We start from the raw sequence: 24,067 nt of genomic DNA, 5'->3' as shown, positions 1-24,067 counted from the left end.
GACTGAAGAATATGAATGACAATAGACCAGATATATAAAACGTACCTGGGACTACAGAAATAGCTGAAATGAGCGGACCGTAGTTCGCCGGGTAGAGGATCGAGCCATTACCAGACCAGTACAAGTGAATCACAAGCTGGGATTCTATAGAAACATTATATTGCAGGATTTTATCCCCATCAACACCAACTTGTGCTTCTTCTATGTTGTAGTTTTTTCTTACAGTCTTCCCCTGCAGTGACAACTTTTCAAAAGAGAACTACAAAAGTGATACCTTTACTGCTGTATTTGGTATGACAGAAGTCGTTCTCCACAACAAATATTTTTCTGGAGAGTGATTTATGGTGTTAAGTTCTTTCCGGCTAAGGAATGAGAAATCTCTCCTATTATATGTATCCAATTTTCATTTCATTTGGGAAACGCCATCTTTTTATGTCTTTGTCATTTGATCCAATAGCGTTCCGTTAAGATAGGAACAAATTTGATAAATACTGATAACTCTTGGATAGAGTATTAGAACGGAAAGATCCATTGAATAATGAACTATTGGTTCCAAGCCATTTCTGATAGTTGAAAATATTTCGTTAAAAGTATATACATGTTAAGGGTGAGCTTGATGTGACGGAAGTTAGTTTCCAGGAAAAATATTTACTGTGAGGAAGTTAGTTTCTGTTGATTGGTTATCAGTCCATCAAAATGGGAAATATGACTTCCCTCACTTATGGACAGAAGTCAATTTTCTGTAGAACGTTTAACTTCATATTACTGGCTCCTAAATCATAACTAATCTTATAATACTCGGAATTTTCATCAAAACACTTCAATTTGCTAAAATTATTCATGTAAATATCTCTCAAAAACATTTTTCACTCATCATTCAATACTGAAAAACATTTTTCAGAAAATTATTTTCCACGAAAAGTGACTTTGGATATACTAAACACACTTCAAAGATTAATGATAATTAGCAAATTGGTGAGTGATATGAAGTTAAAATTTAAGAAAGTCTAATGACATTTGCTTCAGTTCACAAGTAAAGGAAGTCACTCTCTCTGTATTTTTAGTAACGGAACAAGTAAATTATACTTTCTAATAATCAATCAAACACCTTAAAAAGACCTCATGGAAAATATTTCCTGAAATGACTCCTCGTGGAAATCTTTTTATAGACAATGACTTACGACAATCCTAAAAGCACCATATATATATCATTGTACCTGGATGTCAATATCAAAAACTCGCCTACGTCTGATGGGAGAGTCCTCTTCTTCACTTGAGGGTATCTCAGTAAAATGCAGTTTCACTGTGTAGGTTCCATTAATGAAACAAAATCCATAATACTTGAGTGAAACTGGGGCTACACGGGCTGTTTCAAAAAGAACTGCCTGAGGCATGGTAAGATTACATGTCTTGTTATATATAAATGGCATTGACTTATCAGAAGTCGTGGTATGGCCCATGCTACTATAACCCCAACCTCCTCTTTCGTCGATAAAAAAGGTTGATGTTCCATTGGGGTTCAGATCAGCATAGTAGTGGTCGTGATCTACAGTAACTGACTCACCACCGCAGTTGATAAATAATTGTGTATCTGTGAGAGAGAAAAGAACTGTCATTCCTTTTGATTGAACATATATGTTTCCAAAAACTTTTGATATGAGATACTTGTGTTTATATTAATTTTCCCAATTTGAATAGTATGCGTTTGTAAGACTCTATCTAGTTGTAATAATTCTGTTCTTGCACTTGGTAATCTTGAACCTCTAATTTTATGTTACTCTTATCTCTTTTCATTTTATGTGGTAGTATTACTTTTCGGAATCAAAGCGATTTTTTTAAGAATCACGACATATAGTACTTTTATCTAGTTTTAATTTACAATTTTAGAAAACTTGAAGCTTCTATATTCAAATTCATACAAAATGAAGATCACCGGTTAAATGAAGATTCTCTTTACTGATCTCTTGTGCGTAAAAATGAAGATCACCGATAAACAGGGACATAAAACTGAAACTAAGTTGTAAAAGGCTACAAAACCAAATCTTCCTTTAGTATAAAGACTTACATTTTCCAGGATGGCAATAACTGTCACATTGATTTTTTATTTTCCTACATAAACATACAATCAGAATGTCAACATTAGTCTCTAGGAGGAAAGAAAAGATACAAATAAGAAACAAATTTAGCACTCACAAATTACTCGAGCAACCCGGAAAAGTGTTCCTGAAATGGAAAGGAAATATAATGTATATTTCGAAAGGCTAAAGAAAGATACTATATTTAACATCTAAAGTAGAGAAGTAGGGTAGTGAATTTTACACGTCCTGATTAGATAAAGCATTGGACACTGATGTTGTATTTGTAAAAAAGTTTTCAGAAACATCCCTGCCAAACAATTTAAGGCAAAAATAACCTTTTGTAAGAACTACGAACAGAACAATAGTAAAGTAGAAACCAATTCTAGTTTTATCATAGGTTGCTTTCTTTTTCCAATGTTGCTTGAAAGACAAAGGACAAAGATGACAAGCAATATGTAGTGGTGGACAGAATTATATCTACCATACTTGACTTCCACAGGCAGTTTTCTTTTACTAGGAAGACTACAAATTCAGACAGATAGGGGTCCTTTCTTCACGCTTGAACAGAAAATCATATTCAAGCTTCGCAAATATAGAGATTAGGATATAAATATAGGGTTTGTTAAAGAAATGCGCGTATGAGTCTCTTTGTTAAAGAAACACGTGTTTGGTCATATAGATGATGATAATTTTGCATTAAATTTCACAATGATATAATTTATGAGGGAATCTATGCATGCATTAGGTTTTAAAAATTGAAGAATGATCCAAAAGCGAATTTTCTTGATTTTGTTGACATTTAAAATTGAGATGGCACTAACACACTCTTTATGAATGTTTGCACGTACACGTATCGATGTGAGGTTGCATTCTTCCTCTTCATTAGCCATCCTGGCAATGATCCATTAAGCTTGTTCACCCTAAGGAATCTGCAGCAACATGCGAATGTTTTAAGGGTTAAAACTAGAAAATCAGTTATCCCACCTGTTAGGTCAAGCTTCAAATGTTTAAAAACAAAGGCAGCAATAACAACATAAAACAGAGGAATGGGAAAACATTATTTATGCTGTTGATCAGTTAGACCAACGTCCACAAGCGGAGTGAATTAAATTCAGTGTATCAAGTGATGTACAATGGATAATAAAAAGTTCTGGTAAATACTCTAATTACCCCGAAAGTATCCCAAATAATTACCCACACAATTTTCATTCAAAAGGAGGATCACTCTCTTTTTTCATAAGGTAAAGAATTTTATTGATATGCAGTACCCTTTTCTGCACATGTTACGTAACACAATACTCCAACAGATACTGCACAAAAGCAGAATAAAAAATCTCTCTGACGGTCTTCTACTAACGATCTAAGCATGTCCTAATGTGCCTCCTTCATGGAGCCTTCTCAGGCCGGACACCCCCAGAGCATATCAATCAGCCCAAGGACCCCTTGACGGAGAACTGTTTGAGCCTATTAACAAAGGTTTTTACTCCACAGCTCTCACTGGAAACCTAGCTCAAGCAATCTCACTATATAATTGTAACACCCCGCATCGTCCATGCGTTAGCTCGTGGCAATATGCTCTTAGAGTTAAATGACTAGAATAGTGTCAAAGAGACTTAGTCTCATTTTTTTTTACTTCCAAAGTGAGTAAAGTTTAAACCATATATGATTTCGCTAATTTCGACTTTTTATCATGTGGGAAATTGAATGAGCTTTCCGCCGATAAAAGATTCGCCCAATTTCGATACCCGGGCAAGAAGTTATGGCTAGTTTAAGTCCTAGTCGTAAAATACCGTCATTTTGGTGCTTGGCGTGTCGCGGAGGGGATCGATTTAGCAATTGTCAAATTCCAGTAGCCTACCGCGATTGTGGCGCATCGCGCTGAAGTTTCAGGTCCCAACCAGTGGGACAATGTGATGGCTCCGCATCGCGGAGACGTTAAGAATTCCATTCGTCAATTTTCAGTGAGCCACCGCGATTGTGGCACGTCGCGGTGGCCCATGAAACCGGGCTCCCAGTTATATTTTTATTCCGTATTATTAAGGGCATATTAGGTATTTTTTCCACCCCTTATCAGCTAAAACACGGGATTATACTCCCAAGTGACCACATAATTCATATTTTTCATCAAAAGTTCACAAGAACACTCTCTAGGGTTTCAAACAAGAATCCCAAATAACTCAAGATTCAACCTTGGGTTTTAGAAGATAATTAGAGAGTTGGAATTCCCACGCCGTAGGCTTCACGAATCATCTATTATTTTTCGAGATTGAGGTACACGGGGTTTCCCTAGAATCTCATGAGCATAGAAATCATGTTTTTAAGAAAAGGGTTTCGGATTTATGAATATATTCATGTTTTAGAAGCGTTGATGATATTGTTTTGGTCTTTAGGCCTTCCCCCAAATTGATTTGAAATTATATGTATATATATATATATATATATATATATATATATGTAAGCATGTATTTTAAGGTTGGTGATTGAATTGAGAGCATGATTCATGAAAAATCCCTCTCTTGTGATGATTTTCATTTACTTATGAGATGCTATGAAATCGTTTGAATGCATCTTGAAAATCATGTAATGAAATGTCTTGAATAATGTTATATTTGGATTATGATTTTGATTTCAAAAGAGAGAGGGTTGTTTATGTTGATGAATGTTGAACATAATCATATAATGAGAAGAGTTGCATGGTTTGTTAAAGATTACATGACCACCACTTGTTTATTGAAAGGATGGGAATTTTGCATAGTTTTGACTTATGTATTCGGAACATGAATTCTCTTTGTTAAATTGCATGTTTGGGTGGTCTGAACTATGTTTTAATGAAAGATCACGCTTAATGCTTTATGGCTCAGAAAACATGACTTGCAAGTCTTGGTATGATGATACCAAAATAGATAATGCCATAACAAACCCAAACAAACATAGAAATCAGATTTTCATGACTTAAGATTTCAGAATGATATATGTTTAGAAATGGAAAAAATTTGGCATAAAGAGATGTTAGGTGGTCCCCTGAAGAAGGCATAAGTTCAGACAATGCATTGTCTAAAACCGTGATTTGTCGATCCGGGTATATTATATTACGCTGGTCTAGTGCTTTGTGGCGTATTAGACTCAGACACTCCAACCCTTGCGGCACACTTGGATTGGGGGCTTCCCCGCCGAGTCAATAGCGGACTCCATTTCCTTAGTTTGTAAAAACTGACCACCAAATAAGTGGTACCCTTTTTATCGAGTCTGGTAGGTCAAATCAAGTAAATACTATGTATATACGTATTTATAGGGCGAGTGAAACGAACTATAGAAGGATAGACAAATAAGTATATTAAAGTTGATACGAGATTACAAAGTGAGAGAAAAATGAAAAACAACCGAATAACAAAGATTGATTCAATATATAGTATATGTTGATTGGCAACTAAATTAAATGTTACAAATGAACAGTATACTGAATTTGATGCTTGGAATTTGTAAAATTTATGCTACTAAATTTAATGGTGAGCATGTGCAGAGTCCTTTTAGGTATTTGATTGGCAGCTATGAAGAGCGATTCTGACAGCCGATATATGAGAAAAAGAAGAATCGCCTATCTTGGTGCTTCATGTGCAAAAAGTTAATTGCATTGCCATGTAGCATCACATTTATGATCTGCGATTCTGAGGTGGTTTGGTCCAATCTGGACTATGTTGAGGATGGTAAAGGATGCTGATTTCAGTTGGGCCTTTAGAAGAAGAAAGAGAAGACACAGAGCAAGTGGCATTGCCTTATTTGCTTTTATGTGGGTAGCGTGGAGAGAGAGAAAAAGGAGAACTTTTCAAGGAATTGAACATGATTTTGTACATTTGAAGAATAACGTTTTCTCTCTTGCATCTTTTTGGCTCACCAAGGAGATTCCTATTTGTATTAAGGAAGAATGTGTTTCGTAGAGAATCAATAATTTTTAAAGGTTCTCTTTATTCTGTAGTTTTCCCCGCGATACCAACAAAAAATTTATTTACTTATGGAAAAAATCTAATTATCAAACGGAATAGAGAGATAACTTTCTATGCGCATCATATATAGTAAGTAATTCACATACACACTCAGAAACACAATGCCCATGCAGAGAGAGAGGGAGAGAGAGAACGCACATATATGTTAAAGATGTGCTAATGGATTTTGGCACTTCTCCAGATAATTCATTGAAACTCAAGTCCCTATATCAGAGAAAAAGAGACAGATGTAATTATCCACTCATGTCTTTATCTATAAGCTACACAACATATGTGCACTTCGGTGTCTGGTATGAAGAAAAATGTTTTCCTCAAGAAAGTGTTTTCAGTGTTTTGTTATTTCGAAAATCAAAAAATATTTTCCCACGGCAATGTTTTTCACGACTGCTATTCATCTAGTACAGGCATTTCATATTCAATTTTACTGAAATTATAAGTGGTACAGCTTCATGAGAAGAGCATTCTAAGTAAGGTTGATAAAATCTAACAAATCCCTACAAAACCATTCCTGTAAATGTACCTATATACAACATCCAACTAGATACAATATTCTGTATCAATGACCAAAACAAGGTAAATGACTTCCATCACTTATAGTAGTATTCTTCACTTGTTTAAATTCTCCCTTCTCAGTTGTCCATTATATACCATATCCTACATATTATATAATTAGTATATTTATTCTCTGTGGAAAATGTTTCCAACGCCTTATAAGGTATAATATATTTGCTCTAACCAATTGAGATGGATGCTAAAAGGGTAAAAGAGTGCGGACTGAAATAAGGTAGTTTTTCACTTAACTTCTACACGTACAACATAATATGGTTGACAAACAAAACAAGAAAGACAAACAGTGAAGATGAGGAGAAACGAAATTGATAAGAAGAAAACTAAGAGAAGTGTCATGAAATATCATCTTACAGATATTGTAAAGATTGAAGCTCCCAGATATAATTCGGAATGGGACCGCGAAGTGAAAAATTCCTCAATGTCCTAGAATCAACATCATAAGTAAGTAGATTTGCAGGTCAGTATCACATGTTATTGAGAAAAACTTGTTCAATTCATGAGGAGTATAAGGATATTAAACCTACAATTCTCGCAACAAAGTCATATGCGATAGATCTGGAAAATCATATGCTCTTCCTCTTGTGACTACATTGCAGAATTTTCTAGGCATACATAAGATCATAAAGTTGGAGAAATAATCAGCCAAAAATTTCAAAAAATGCTACAAAATTTTCAAATACTAGCTACTATAAAATAAAGTCATCTTGAAAACAAAATCTTACAGGGACTCTAGCCTTTCCATTGATGATATTTCCTTTGGCAAGGGGCCTTCAAAATTATTTCCTAACATATATCTACCAAGAAAAGAAGCTAAATTAATAACTAAATTAAACTATCCTTATTATATTGCTTTCACATAATTTCGCTTACAAATTCTTGAGTTCCTTCCAATTGGCTATCAATTTAGGGATTTTCCCAGATAAGCTATTGCCTTGAGCAAGACTACAAAAAAACATACAAAACAAAACAAGGACACAAAACATAAAGAGATTGTGGTTGCAATTGACAAATTGATTAAACAGTGCAATGAAAATCAGAAGAAGCATGCACTTACAACTGAGTTAAGTTTGTTAGCCGCATGAAGCTTAGAGGCAATTCACCATCGAAATAATTGGTGCGTAGGTCCCTGAAATAATTTACTACTTTGACAATTCGAAGGAAGGATCAGATCTACAATGTAGCTTTAGCTTCTTCTCTTTTTCCATACAGTTTTGTTTTGATGACCTTGGTGTCTAGGACAGTTTTTGCCACCTCGACTAGTTCCACAAGATACCTGTCACCTCCCACCAACTACAGGTACCTCTGTCCACCAAGGCTAGACCAGATGGAAAGAATCACCTAGTCTTTTTTGTCTCCGCTGGGATCTGAACCTGAGACTTCATGGTTCTTAACCTACTTCATTGATCACTAGGCCCCACCCTTGGGTGCAAAGTTAGTATATACTGTTCAGATCACAAATATTAATAATTTTTCTGTCATATGATATATGATGTGCAACAATCATGACTAGCTTGTCTAAGTTGAAGAAGAAAAAGAACCATCTCATGTTTTGCATGCATCATGAAAATTGCTACTGGTAGTTGTTGTGTCTAATTTTTCGTTGTAATGCACAATTCTCTACAGAGAAAATATTCTGAGAGGACATATATACTATCAATTGACATTTTCAGTATATGATCATAGTACACTTCTTTATTGTTGCTTGTTCATTTTCCCTTATCCTTATGTATCAAAGACTGGTGCATGAAGAGTTAAATACATGTATTTTATCAAAATAGTGAACCGTACCAATGTGGAAGCCGATTAGATTGTAGATTCTTGAAACTATATATATCAAGCTTTTATACTTACAGATACTGCAGCTGTATGAGTTTCCCAAGCTGGTGTGGGATGTGACCTGAGAGTTTATTATCATTCACCTCTCTACATTAAATTTCAAACAGAACAAATCAAAACGAGAATAGAAAGAAGAAAAGAGATAAAAAGGATGTTTAGTAATTTTCTCCTCATAATCGTACAAAGTCACAAGATTGGAGAGTTCCCCTAGTTCTTGTGGAATGCTTCCAGTTAGTAAGTTGTTGTCTACATATCTAAATAAATGCAGGAAAACAAAAAATAATATGAGAAAGCCTGAATAACAGAATTGTTCTGCAAAGAACAATAACCAAAAAAATATATTAGAAAGACATATATATAAGACTTACAGGCCAATTACAGATTGGAGAGCACCGTATTCATGAGGGATTTGACCCCTAAAACAATTACTACCTAGATCTCTGCATCATCCCAAAAGTTATGTTAATTTGGATAAAGTTCCCAATATACGTGATACCAGGAAAATAATGTTGGTTTGTTTGTAATGCTGAGATTCTGCCACATTGTAAAGTGAAGATTTCAAGAAGTGAAAACTTCTTTTTACTTTTGATGGATTTACATCCCGTGAGAATGGGTACTTATACGATGAATCATAAGACTAAATAAGGTTAACAAATATTCTACTCCTACAATTAAGCTAGCAATATCAATCAATACTCCCCCACCCCCTTTCCAAGTTAGTGAAAAGATGTCGTGCATGGCCAACTTACAAACCAGTGTAAGACAAGTCTTTTTGTTATGGTCATTAAGACAAGTCTTTTTGTTATGGTCATTGGTAAACACATCAAGTAAGTGGTTTTCCGATGACACATGGAACAAACTCAAGACACCACTCATAACTTTTTCTTTGATGAATTCTCGATCAACTTCAACATGCTTTATTTGGTCATGCTGGACTGGATTATAAGTTATACCAATTGCAGCCTTGTTGCCACGAAACCATGAAACTTTCCCTCTTTTTCAGAATGGTAACAATTCATCTATATATTCACAGGTATACTACATCAAAATATGTAACATTTCCTTATTTGGCAAATGTTTAATGATACTATCAATATTATACCTATGTTGGGTCCCACTTATTTGGTAAAAAGTCCACAAATAAGTATTTATTTATTTTAACGAAAGTTTTGGTATATTACAAAGTCTTCAGATATTTCTTAAATTCCTGCCTAGTCAAACTACATCACATAATTAGGATGGAGGGAGTACAACTTAAAAATTGATCTCCTATAATTCAGTAGATTACAATCAGTCTGAAGCTGGATGTAATCAACTTATAAATTCTCTCCTATAATTCAGTAGATTACAATCAGTCCAAAAGTAATAAAGAGATAGACAATTCAACTTAAATTTCTGAATGCTTCTCTGCTTCTCCTCAAAACATCTCTGATTTCTCTACCCCCTAAACCATCCAGTATCCACCAGATGCTAGTTGAGACAATCTTCCATATCTCCTCTACTTCTTAGATACATTGTCATCCCCGTTCCGGAACTTCAACATTTCATTTATGCGTCAGGGTTTTACCCATATGAGTTTCCTCATATTGCCAAAAAACTGCCAAAGCTGGTTTGTCCACTTACAATGTAAAAAGAGATGGATGATTGTCTCTACTTGTTCTCCACACACGTAGCATTTAGAAAATAGTTGGACCCTCTTTTATTTAGGTTCTTAGTTCACCTTGTAAAGTATTCTTGTTCTCCATATCATCATCCATGGCCATTGGCCACCACTATCTCCTGAACTCCTGTTGAGTTCAAATCTTTATATCCTAAATTACCAGTGAAACGTCCTTTGTTGTCAATTTTCCATACCAGAGTATCATTTTCCCTAGTTAAATTGTTGAAAGTGTCCAATTGTGTCATAGAAACCTGCTGCTATCTTGTCATCTCCCAATCATTCAGATATCTTCTAAGCTGAAGACTCCAGCCTTGTCTTGTCCACAAGTCAACTACTGCAGTTTGTTGAAATTGGCACAAAATGTGCAAATTTGGATACATTTGTTTCAAAGGTTCTTGTCCACACCATCTGGAATGTCATTCTAGAAGGAAACCTTCGGACCATTACCAATTTCGAAATTGGATTTGGTTAAAACTAAAAATTGGATCTTTGCAGGTTCAGCCCATATTCGCCATTTTGGGTTCAAGTATTAAAAAGGGCAGCCCGGTGCACTAAAGCTACTGCTATGCACGGTGTCCGGGAAAGGGCCCCACTACAAGGGTGTATCGTACGCAGCCTTACCTTGCATTTCTGCCAGAGGCTGTCTCCAAGGCTTGAACCTGTGACCTCCTGGTCACATGGCAGCAACTTTACCAGTTGCTTCAAGACTCCCCTTCATTTTGGGTTCAAATACTACTTCAATGAAATAGAATAGCATTATTTTTCATCATTTAAAGGATTGTTCTATTTTTTTTACTGCAATTGCTCTTTCACAATGATTGATATTCCTCGAATACTATCTTTTAATCACCAACACTACTCATGCAACATGCACACCTAGAAACTGGTCTAACTCTATATATTCTAACCTCCTTTGAAAGGTGGCTATGTTAAATTTTGCATATGACAATGTCTTTGCTATTTCCTGAACAGATTTGTATGTGATCTGCTAAAGAATACAACAGGCCTAGTGGTTCAATGAAGTTGGGTTGAGCACTATGAGGTCTCAGGTTTATTTCCCAACAAAGACAAACACTGTGATTTCTTCTCATCTGTTCTAGTCTTGGTGGACAGAATTACCTGGTACCTGTTGCTAGCGGGAGGTGGCAGGTGTCCCGTGGAATTAGTCGAGGTGCGCGCAAGATGGCACGGACACCACGGTTATAAAAAAAAACAAAGAATATACAACCAAGATCTAATTAAATATAATGATTTTTCAATCCTCAAATCCTACTCCTTTATTTTTTTATTCCATTTTTTTAAATTCTATTTTTCTAACAGAGAAATTAAGAGACAATATAGAAGTTTGTAAGTTCCTGAAATTCCATAATGATCACTAGGACAGTTATATATATCTGTTTGCGGCAACAACCTAAGGAAAACAACTCCATGATAACAAAGTTAAAATTGTTTTAGTAAATTAGTAAAACTCACATGTATTGTAAGGACTTCATCTGAAATGGTGGCAAGTTCCCACCCAAGGAGTTGTCGGAAAGATCTCTGTATAAACACACATTATTTGGTAAGAGAAGATATAGAGATTGCAGACTACAAAGGGAAATTATAAATATTTGGTAGAAGGTATTCTTCTATTTAACTGAAGAGGCATGCAAAATTAAGCCTTCCTCATTACCTTGTTCAATACAATTTGGTGATAAATATGATGAAGAATTAATTTGAAAAAGGACAAGGTGCTTCTCCAAAGTCTGAAAGGGGCTTTTCGATCTTCTTCCAGTTCAATTAGAATAAAATAAACAAAAGATAATAATACTAACATAGTAAACCACTCACAGCTCCAAAAGTGATGTTAGGTTGAGAAATGATTTAGGAACTGGTCCATCAAGCTTGTTATCGCTTAAATACCTGAAGCATCCATGCCAAGTTAGACTAGACTTTGAATTGAAGTAATAGAAATGTAAATGGTTGATCAACATATCATATAAAACTGGAAATACAGATGCCGTTGAGCATGAAAAATTACTCACCAAACTGTCATATGGACTTCATCCAAAGAAACTAAAGCTTTTTAAGTCAAAGAGAAAGAACTGATCTAAATGCAGATTACAACAGTATTCAAACTGAAATTTGATTACCATCAAAGTACAGAATTGGTGCTGGCGGTGCATGTAAATGCAGATAATTTTCACAGAAAACTGTATGTTGCTTGTTAGCTTCTAGGAACCCAAAATAATATATAATAGAGTTATTATTTAGTAAACTGTTTTTCATTATTCGCTTAACACTTCCCCTCAAGTTTGGGTATGTATATCATGTAAAGATATATGAATATATCTATTAAAAACCCAATCATGATAACTTTATTTTGATAAGGTGAGGGTAAAAGTTTATTAATAAAATACAAGCTGGTACTGCAGTTCCAACATAACAGAAGGCACAGTCTCTAACTGGTCATTACATGCTTCTTCCTAACATATCCAGGAAATCAAGATATTGATCCATGTATTTTCCGCTCTCACCAAAAGCTTCTTGTAGAAGGAGCTGATGGAGAACACTTTGTTATTCCCCAACTCCCAACTCAAAGCAGTGAGACTATCCACCGGCTTGCATTGCTTAAAGCTAGCAATCTCTGAAACTTAGTCACCTCCCCATCCTAAAAATCTCTGCTGAATCTCAAGTCCCAAAAAGTCTCACCCCTTGTGTCCCCTAATTCTTTTTTTTATATAGCAATGGTGTCCGGACCAGTGACCTCGACTAATTCCATGGGATACCGGTCACCTCCCTCCAGCAACAGGTACCAGACAACTTTATCCACCAAGGCTAGAACAGATGGGAAGAAATCACCTAGTGTTTGTCTCTATTGGGAATTGAATCTGAGACCTCATGGTGCTCAACCCAACTTCATTGAACCACTAGGTCACACCCTACTTGCTGAAAAGACAATTCCTTTGGGCAAGAGACCCTATACAAAACCGGGAAATCATCCTTTAGCACCAATGCTCAGCACCACTTTTGCCCCCAAAAACTAAACTCTACTCTCAACCCCAACCTTGACCACAATGGTACCAGAAAAGGTTTCTCATCCCTTCATTATGTTCCTCCACACCCCACAACCAAACAGCTTAATAGCCTTGTTTGTTCTCCATCCCCCTTCCATAACACCATATTAATCCGCTATCACCCCTCTCCATAATGCTTTTCCCTCCACCCCGAATCTCTGCGACTGTTTTCCCTAGAGTGTTTGTTAAATACCTTCAAGTCTTTAACCCCAAGTCCTCCCCACAATTTAGGACATGTCACAGTCTACCACCGCACTAAGTGAAACTTATTTGCTCCATCTGCTCACATAATTTCTTTGCAACCTTTCCATCTTTACTATAAAAACAGTAGGAGCATGGAACAAGGACATACAACATGTAGCGATGCTCTATGGAATGCTCTTAATAATCAGTTTTTTCCTTCCTTTGGACAAGTATCTTTTTACAAAACCTGCTAGCCTCTTCTCTACACTCAATGACTGAATTCCAAATATTGTGATCCTTGATCAACGAACCCTAAGGAAGTCCAAGGTAGGTAGTAGGTAGTACTCTTACCCTACACAGCTGCACTACAAGATTTGAGCCAATGACTCAATGTTAACTACTTCACCCACCGGTATGATCTTGTGCTTTCTAAGGTTGATTTTGGGCCGTGACACCACCTGGAACCAAGTCAACATTTGTCCAAGGTATTCTAACTGCATATCATTTGCATCACAAAATGCCAAGTATCATTTGTAAGGGTAACCTACAAGGTACCAGCACCACCAACAACGGCTTTAAAACTCTGGATATGCCCTCCTAAAACTTTTTTTAGCTCTTTTAATAAGAGGTTTCCAGTGAGGGGGGAATGTTCTTTCCCCATGACTCCCTTAGGATCCCTAGAGCTCCGAGGAAGTTCACCTTTTTTATTTGGTTAGAGACAAGGGGTGTGATCTTGACGATGGAGAATTTGAAAAAAGAGGAGGATTACCTATGTTAGTTGATGATTTATGTGTAAGAGTCTAGGCTAAAATGTAGATCATCTTCTTTTGCATTGTAAGGTGGCTCGTCGGTTATGGAGGGTGGTGCAATGGGTGATGTCGGGTACAGTGAAAGAAGCATTGCAAAGTTGGACTGAAGGAAGCATTGCAAAGTTGGACCCATAGAAGGGGGAAGAGAAGCTCGAGGACATGGCGCGTTGCCCCATCAGAATCATGTGGGCCATTTGAAAAGAGAGAAATTGGACGACCTTTAAATGGGAAGAACTAGATTTTGTAAAACTATAAAGTAATGTTTCGTCATGCTTTCTTTTTGGTGTACTTATGAGGTCCCCCTTTGTATAGAGGATTGAATCTCTTTTGTTGAGAACCGTATTTTGATGTAGGTTCTCTCCTTTTGGTATGACTTGTTGGGTTCATAGTATATGAAAAAAGTGTGAATGGAATAATAGAGAGTAAAATAGTGGAGGGAAGGAGACACTAAAATGGAAAGTGTACTCCCAAATTAGAAAGTTTACTCTTTCTCCCACATTGGTGGAAGAAGAGAACTTAGAAGTGTTTATAATCAAGAACACTTACTCCACATGATAAGTGAGGCAAGAAATAAGAGAAGCCTCATGTCATTGTCGTCGCTCGCTCCGCTTGGCTTCAGATTTGGATTTGGAAAATGATTGATGAGATTTATCTTTTTGGACAAACTTTATTTGACGAAATCTGATCAATGACAAAAACGCAGGAAATTTTTTCTGTTAATACTCCATTTATATGCATGCAGTAAGTTGCACTGTTTCGAACTGATGCTTCAGAAGGATGCAATTCTTCAACGAAATGACACACTGATTCACGAAATAGCATGCCTGTTTGGAATAGACATGTTGTTTAGACGAATGGACATGAATTTTCAGAAAAGGTTACACCTTTTGAATGAACCATTGTCACTTTTCAGAAGAGGCATCTTGTGGCTATATAAACCTGCTTTTATCCACAGGTTTTGGTATGAAAATTTCAGAATAAAAACACTCTTCTTGCCTTAAAAATAATCTGTGTGATCACTCAAAACGTTCAGTGAGTTCGATGATATTCCAATTGTTTGAGATACCGCTACAGTTGGTTTGTTTGGCTATTTTATCCTGAGAGAAAATTCTGCAACCTCGGGTACTGTGAGGGAATTATTTCCTTAAGGAAGGTCCGTGAATTCGGGCGACTTGGCTATTTCTGTTTTATCTTTATTTCTAGAAATAAAATACACCTCTTGAAAAGATCACTTTGATCTTGTGTTGAGGGTATTTTCTGCACTTCATTGTGTTCTTGGTTTATAAACTTGAACTAGTTGAAGTGGTTGTTTCTAGTATACAGATTCTTGTACCCGTAGAAGGAAAATAACATGACTTGTACATGAGGTTTCCCTCAATTGTTATTAAGTTATCTACCTTATCAAAAAAAAAGCTTTCATCACCAAAATAAAGAGCATAGATAAGAAAGGATCTCCCTACCTCCCTCGAACTACCAAAGAAACCATACAAATTTCCATCCACCGAAATCGAGTATCTCACAAAAGAGATGCAAAATCTTATGTGCTTTATCCATTTCTCCACAAAACCCATCTTCAACATAATGAAATCCAAGAACTTCAAATTTAAATGGCCGTAAGCCATCTCAAGATCGTCCTTGAATCTACCACTTCATTAGCCACCTACATTGCGTCCAAAAATATGTCTTCCCTTGACAAAAGCATTTTCAAAGAAGAAACGGTCTTATCCAAAACATTCTTAAGTCTATTAGAAAGCACCTTAAAAATAATCTTGTTGATTTTAGCCCCAAAACTAATAGGTCTATAATCCCCAATGGTAATAGACCCTTCCTTCTAGGAATAATGACTATGAAAGACGAGCTTAAACTCCTTTCTAACTCGCCCCTCTTGAAACTCACCAATAGTGCTCAAAACGTCAAGTTTGACTGTGCTCCAATAATGGTGAATCTGCTCTAACAATGGTGAAAGAAGGCTAGAGCGAAGCCATTTGAACCCGGAATCTTGTTACCCACACAACACTTCACCATCACACGCACCTCCTCCTCAACAACCCTTTCTAACCACTCATTATTGTCCCCTCCAATCAGCTTGAAATCCAACCCCCCACCCCCACCCCACAATACATACGGTCTTCACTCAGCTACTTCTTCGAACAATCATCTACAGAACTGAACAATTGCCCTCTCTACTTACTCCTCCCCCACATAAATCTCAGCCTCCCCCCACCCCCCACCCCCCACCCCCCACCCCACCCCAACAACCACCACCACTTCCACTAACTATCATATTCCTCTTCCCAATTGAACATGTGAAAGAATTTTGCATTAGAATCTCCCTCTTCTAACCACAATACCGCAAAATTTGTCTCTAACTAGCCTCTTGAGCTAAAGCCAAATAATCTAGCTCCCCCTAAGGACTTTTTTTCCTCCCATGTTTCCTCCCCTCCAGCTCCCCCACCTCAATCATAATCTTTCTCATTTCTTCTCTACCCTCCCAAACACTTCCCATTCCATACCCTTAAGTCTTTATTAAGCATCTTTAATTTTTTTGGCCAGTCTAAAAGATTGTTTCCCTTTCACGGCATAATTTCTCCACTACTCGACCACTTTATCACCAAAGTATATCGCTTGTAGACACATATTCTCTAACCTGAAAGGAGAGGTCATCCTTCTAGCCCTACCATTATGCAACAAGATAGGTGAATGATCTGAGATCAACGGAGAGAAGGAATTGGATCACACTCGATGCCAACTCCTCCCAAGAGCCAAGATTTGGTATTTGAATCCTCCAACCTGAACCATGTGAAATTGGCACCTGTCAAAGGTAAATTAAGAAGAAGGTAGTGATCAATAAACTTGAGAACTCCTCCATAGCCCTATAAATCACTCTACAACCAGCCTCTTCTCCGAAAATCTAATAGTGTAAAAATCTCCACCAACACCCAAGGAATCTCCTATATCTCCATGTTTGACCCTAGTTTCCCAAAAATATATCCTTGGACCCCTCCCTTACAAGTCCATTTATGCCCTCAAAACCCCATTCCCAATGTTCTTAAATCTCACACCGATTATGAAATAGGAATTCGCTCTTATTAACCTCCAAACATTCTAGCTTCCTCTCACCCCAAAGAACTAGAACTCCTCCCACATTCCCATGTGCCTGAACATAGTCATACTTCACCCATCTTCCACTCTACACACATTTCCCACTATGCTATCTGATGACACCTCCATTTTGTCTCCTGAATACAAATCAATTTTGCCCCCACTCCCTAAACTTACTTTAATGATGGTGGAGTCATTCATTCTCCTAACATTCCAATTGATGATTTTACACTCCATCAACAAATATTTTATCCAAACCTCCAAAACACCTTATCTTCAAAACATCTCTTGCTTCTTTCTGTCATAGGTTCCAGAGGATACCAAGTGAAATTGTTCTCCAGATTTGTTTAAGCCTCTTGATTATCTTCTGACTTGTCAACTTTCCATCATGTTGTTAACACTTCCTGGCATTACCCAAGTTACACTACTAACTTGTGGACAGTAATTATATTTCTTGACATAATGCATATGAAGTAGTCGAAAAAGTCAGAGGTCTATATCTATTCTTTTTGTATCGGCATTAAGAGAAACGTGATATTATAAGTGACATCTTATGTGTTTTTCATACTTATAACCTCAACAAATCCACAGCTATGAATGTCAAGATCCAACTACAATTTAGTTCAATGCATAATTATATATGTAGGGATGTTAAAGTGATAATCAAAGGGTTTGGAAGGTAATTTTGTCATTTGTTCTGGTACTATTTGCTAATCCCGAAATACGTTATCCCGAACTTAGCAACCAAACAAGACACCAAAAATTTTATCCCGGGACTATTTTATTTAATACCTTACACTAAACAACCCCTTCAGGTTAAATTTTTTCTAAATATAGTACGGTGACATTTTTTTTTAGACGGACTGAAAAGGAAAGTGTGCCGCACAAAATGGTATGCAGGGAGTATCTAACTAGACTACATTGATCAGCTCTTCAAGTTCAGATGATGTTCGGTCATTTTGGATTCAAGTATTACATCAACATACCAGCATTAATTTTCATAATCTAAGCAAATTTTGTATTTCTTGTATACAATTTTGTTTACACCAATTGCACCTTTCAGAATGATTGATATTTCTTGAATATTATTCTTTAATCACTAACACGGTACAAATGCAACACGCATACCTAGAATCTGGTCTAACTCTGTAAGTTCTAGTCTTTTTTAAGAGGTGCCTATGTTAAATTTGCAGATTACAAGGACTTTCCTGAAGAGATTTGCATGTAATCTGCTAAAGAATATACAAGCAAGATCTATTATTTAAAGATATTGAATATTCACGCCTCAAAGCCTACTCCCTCATGTTCTTTTTCCTATTTTTCTAACAGACCTCAAGATTTGCACAGTTATATATCTGTATGTGGTAACAAACTTAGGGGAAACAACGTACTCCATGATAACAAATTTTAAATTGTTTGAATCAAGTTGTCATACTCACATGTATTGTAAAGACTTCATCTGAAATGGTGGCAAGTTCCCACTCAAGGAGTTGGCGGAAACATCTCTGTATAAACACACATTATTTGGTAATAAGAAGATATAGAGATTGCATACTACAAAAGGAAATTATAAAATTATTACTGTATTTAGTAGAAGGTTTTCTTCATTATCGCATTCTCCCAATCCAATCAGAAATAAGATAGCCAAAGACAGTAAATTATCAGCATATTAAACACTCACAAATGAGAAAGTGATTGTAGGTTGACAAGTGATGTAGGGATTGATCCATGAAGCTTGTTTCCATTTAAAAACCTGATGCATTGATCCATGCCAAGTTAAGATTAGACTTTTGAAACACGAAGCAAAAGACGTACTAAAAAGTCATTAATCAACATGATCGTATTGAAAGCAATTGAGCATGGCAAATTACTCACCAACTTTCTGCAAGAACATCAAGTCTATATATTTTGAAGGTAAAGAGATTACATTAGTTATCAAACTGAAACTTCCTAACAAGCATTGGTTGCTGCTAGACACATAAATTTCATAAAAAAAAAAAAGGAAAACATATGTTGCTTGTTAGCTTCTTTGCACCCAAAACAATATTCAATATTCAAATCATGTGCGTTATAGGGCGTATTCTAAAGATATGTTTCGAGTAATATTTTTTTCATATCCAATGCTCAAACCTGTTTCTTCTTCTTCTTCTTCTTTTTTTTTTTTTTTTTTTTAACTGAAAAATCTTCGAGAGTCATCCATCTCTCTTTTTTTTCACTGACAGTTACCCCACTCCGCTACCGGGCTCTCTATATCCTCATCTCATTTTCTCTCTATTATATGTTTATTTTTTGTTTACATTATTGATTTTTATTTTAGAATTATATATTTTTCACTTCTTTAAATATATGTAGTTAAAAACAATTCTTTAAATGACAAAATTCATTTATCTACAAAGACGATAGAGAATAAGGGGTTGTTTAAGATCAAAACTATTCATGTATTAAAATTAGTATAGTTAATATTATAGTTGGTCGCTTTTAGTTGCTTTGTATAAAATTCAGTATATTTATCACTTCATAATGGCACATCTAAAATTCCACCCCAACCTGGATGAGCTGTCAAATTTTGCAGAACGGTCTTGCTTAACTAAAATGTGTACTCCTTTTGTTCTTTTTGTTGTCCCCATAGTTATCTTTTTTAATTCATTGACCAATATTTTAAAATGCAGTTTCTTATCATATTGATATGAGAGAAAATGTGATTTAAAGTACTTTTGTATAGTTTTCTAATATATAAATTTTAATTTTGAAATATCACGTTAATTTAAAATCTAATTTAGCTTTAAAAATTGACTCTTGAAAACAAAATGTGACTACTAAAAAAGAACAGAGAATATAAATTATGAGTCATTTTATAAATTATTTTCAACAATAATGCAATAACGACATACCTAATGTAATCCCACAAAATAAAAAAATCTGTATAATATTTTGTGTAAATTAATTTATGAATAACTAGCCACACTTCATAACTCTAACTAGGAACGAAAATTAAAGCAAGCAACTTGAAGAGAAATAGAGTAATGTTAATTAATTCTCACAGATCGGTTAAATGAGCAAGATTTCCAACTTCTCGTGGTATTGTCCCAATCAAATCGCAGTTTGATAAGTCTCTGCAGATTTAAATAATGTGATAACAATTCTATAGACAAGAAGGAAATTTATACAACATATAATCAATCTAAGACAAATTAAAATTTTTTATCTGAGGACATTTTCAGTTTTTCCATTTTAGAATCATTACACATTACGGGTGTGTTTGGTAAGTCGATGAAAATATTTTAAATTTTTTCATGTTTGATTGGCTAAGATGTCATGGAGAATTCTTTTTTAGGAAAACATGTTTCTTAAATTAAAGAAAAAATATTTCATGCTTGATTGGTAAAAATGTCATGGTGAACATTTTCTTAGATTAAGAAAAATGACTTTCCAACGTTTCATTCATGGCATATCACGCTCATTATCTCGTAACCATCCCCCCCAAATCAACCTCTCAAAAATATTTTTCTAGATTGCTTTATAATTTTTTGGTAGAAGATTGTCTTGTAATTATAAATGCTTTTGGGACATTATTTACTTGTTTCCTTACTGAGAAACAGGAAATAAACAGAAAAAAAAAATTATTTTTCGAGAAAATATTTTTCAAAACATTTTTCGTTCATACTAAAAACATACCCTACACTTAAAACTTTTCCTTGAATCCCGAGTTTTTTGGGTTGTAAGCCTATTATAGATTGGCATGATTCCATATAGAGTTTAAGTTTTGTGCATCGTCAGTCTACACTAACATTCTACACTATTAGTTAACTTGACCCTGCTACTATAGGTTACCCAATTATTTACATAAAAATTAAAAAAGAAAAAGTTAGGTAACCTGCAATAGCAAGTCAAGTTTACCTGATAGTGTAGAATATTTTGTATATTGATGATGCACAAAACTTAAATTCTTCCATATATATATATATATATAGCACCAATATTTGGGGACTCAGAATGTTGTGTGGCATCGTTCTACTTTATTTTCTAACAAAGTTGTTGCTTCTATATGTGTATCATTAACTTGTTTTCTTTTCTGAAATGTTAAATATTTTAGAAACAAATTTGATAAAAACTAATATTTGGGATTAATAGAGTTAATAGGAAATTCAGAGGACATACATTTTAGTAACATGACATGATGTTGTATTACATTTGCAGAAAATACTCTTCTGATCGCATTGTGAGGTGGTTAAACTATTTCGTAACTTTTGTGGCACCTCTGCAAGGTTAATCAAAGCAATGACTACATCTCCTGCCAAACAACCGTAAACATAGTAAGACCTCATTTATTTGTACTTAATAAAACAAGTCGTAAATAATTAAACCAAATGTATAATGCAAAATTAAACACATTTGGCTAAATGAACTTTATATTATCATCAAAAACACATTTAATTTGGCTAAATAGCTTCACTATAAACTTTACCTTCTTCTTTTGAAAGGGGTGGCTTTGATGGGGGTTCAGCTCCATTTGCCCAATTATTTGACGTTGTCAAAAGAAGAAATAAAACTATAGACATGCAGAACTTATCAATTACTCCCATATCTAATTTATCTCTATCTTTATTAGCTTCTTGTTCTTTAGTCATATTGCAACTCCTTTATTTTAATATATAAAAAAATCACCAAAGGGATAATTGAAGTACAAAAAGCAACTTTGATTGCCTCCTAACTAATTAAATACGTATATATACTTTATGTTGTTACTTTTCTAAACAACTTTATTCTTAAAGGTGGATAATGCTGCTTTAATCGCCAAGATATTTGCAAGGAGTATATATTCGAATATGGCGTTTTCCTTGGCTTGGTTATTTGGCGCTATGGCTGTGTAAATTATTTGGGGTAATTGATTGATATATATTGCAAAAGCATGATGGATCCTAATTCATTTAGCATCTACTTTTATTTATTCCACCTTATCTGATAAAGGTGGACGACTCTATCATTGAGTAGTGTTTCATTTTATTTTTTTCTGGTTTCCCATCCGGTGTCCTAGCCGGGGGTCTATCGGAAACAGTCTCTCTATCTCTGTAGAGGTAGTGGTATGGACTGCATACACTCTACCCTTCCCAGACCCCACTATGTGGGAATATACTGGGTTTGTTGTTGGTTTTATCCCATCCGGTGTTCGATGCCCGCATTGGAGTCCTGACTAAGCCGGATCGCGCGTTGCAGGGCCCATTAAGGTGGCAGCGCTCCCAACAGAGTTTTCTCTACCCAGGATCGAACCCTCGACCTCTGGTTAAGGGAGGAGCAGCCCCATCTACTGCACCACAACCCATGTTGGTGTGTTTCATTATTTAGATAAAGGAACCTAGCTATATTACGTTATCTTAATATCGAGAATTGTAGGTTTTTTTTATCAAGTCAAACTATACAATTGCAGTATAGAGTACCTGCATGAATATTTCTACTGAAACATATTTTTTTATTCTTTTTTGAAAAAAAAAATACAAGTGCATAAAACTTTTTCTTTAAAATAAATAAATTCTCTATTTATCGTCAGAGACAGACACAAAAACTTTTATAATTTTGTATAGTTGTGGAGGTTAATTTAGTAGCTTATTGAGAAAATTTTACAGCACTTGATGCTTCTCAAATCATGTCTTTTTCTGGCACTATCTAACCATTTAAAAGAGTAAATTACGGAGTTCACACACCCTACTAGACTAGAAAATATGAAATTAGTTATGAAATTTATGAATAATTCTTAGCTAATTTGTCATCAAATAACTCCTACCTAAGTGGATTTACTTATAATCTATCGCTAATTCATAATTAAATTATAAGAAAGTTATAGAATATGGAATCTTAAAGTGAAAACAGTACTGCTAATGTTCTGTTATACATAATCCCGACGATTAATATCTACGTAGTCATGATCGACGATTAATATGTTTTTCTCCCATTAGAATAAACTAGTATTCGTATCCGTGCGTTGTGCGGAAATTTTAAAGAAAATAAATCATAAAAAAAGTACATCTTATTTACTTGATCATACTATAATTTTTAAAATTATTTTGTCACTTATGAAATTCAAACCATTTTATACACGATAATGGAAAAAATTCATCCAAATTATTGAATAAGAAGATATGAATACTCCAAGTAGCATGTATTTTTTTTTTGAAGATTTGATATTAAATCATAGAATTATTCTAATGGGATTTTAGGCTTGCTCGTTTCAATTCTTGTTCTCAAACTTCCACATCTTCCTCTTCCACAATGAGCTTATTCTTTATTTAATTATAAGACTGTGTTATCAAACTTATGGAAGAAGTGTTGTTCAATTTCTTTATATTCATCATCATTCACTACAACATCAATCAACATTATTGTCATTCATTTTTTAGGATTTTTTTTTAATCTACGGATTGAAATATTAATTTTTTATCATAATAAGAAATTATTTGAGATGAAGTCGCAGTTTGATTTGGATATGAATTTTGGACTCGTTAAACTGTATGTATTTCTTATTGACATTAAAAAACCCATAAGTTATAAAAATTATAAACAGTACATTATTAAAATAATATTTACTTGTATGCAAGTAAGTAAAATAATATACTAAACCAAACTCATTTTTCATTTAAGAATGGACTTGGGAAATTAATATGCTTGTTAGGAAAATTTTAATTTCTTTTTACCTTTTTAATGTGCAGTCTATATAGAGATAGCTAAGGTGCAAATTCGTATCTATTTTATCATTTTAATTAAAAGTATCAACGTGTTG

General features: G+C 34.9%; 1 protein-coding gene across 1 annotated transcript in view; it reads right to left on the bottom strand.

Moving 5' to 3' along the window:
• Positions 1 to 22,118, bottom strand: part of LOC107859221 (probable LRR receptor-like serine/threonine-protein kinase At1g53430) — a 107,317-nt gene extending 85,199 nt beyond the window's left edge. The window contains 22 exon segments of the mRNA XM_047406802.1: positions 46 to 232; positions 1,218 to 1,591; positions 2,066 to 2,109; positions 2,194 to 2,223; positions 2,320 to 2,385; positions 2,927 to 3,007; positions 6,218 to 6,283; positions 7,001 to 7,072; positions 7,174 to 7,251; positions 7,372 to 7,443; positions 7,520 to 7,591; positions 7,704 to 7,775; positions 8,501 to 8,572; positions 8,668 to 8,739; positions 8,854 to 8,925; positions 11,619 to 11,684; positions 11,976 to 12,047; positions 18,735 to 18,800; positions 18,977 to 19,048; positions 20,337 to 20,408; positions 21,454 to 21,586; positions 21,761 to 22,118. Coding sequence (XP_047262758.1) covers positions 46 to 232; positions 1,218 to 1,591; positions 2,066 to 2,109; positions 2,194 to 2,223; positions 2,320 to 2,385; positions 2,927 to 3,007; positions 6,218 to 6,283; positions 7,001 to 7,072; positions 7,174 to 7,251; positions 7,372 to 7,443; positions 7,520 to 7,591; positions 7,704 to 7,775; positions 8,501 to 8,572; positions 8,668 to 8,739; positions 8,854 to 8,925; positions 11,619 to 11,684; positions 11,976 to 12,047; positions 18,735 to 18,800; positions 18,977 to 19,048; positions 20,337 to 20,408; positions 21,454 to 21,586; positions 21,761 to 21,923 — 2,074 coding nt within the window. The 5' untranslated portion in view covers positions 21,924 to 22,118.
• Between the last annotated feature and the right edge of the window lie 1,949 nt (positions 22,119 to 24,067).

Source organism: Capsicum annuum, chromosome 2, assembly GCF_002878395.1.
Source record: "Capsicum annuum cultivar UCD-10X-F1 chromosome 2, UCD10Xv1.1, whole genome shotgun sequence".
NCBI lineage: Eukaryota > Viridiplantae > Streptophyta > Magnoliopsida > Solanales > Solanaceae > Capsicum > Capsicum annuum.
This window is presented reverse-complemented; position numbering and strand designations above follow the sequence as displayed.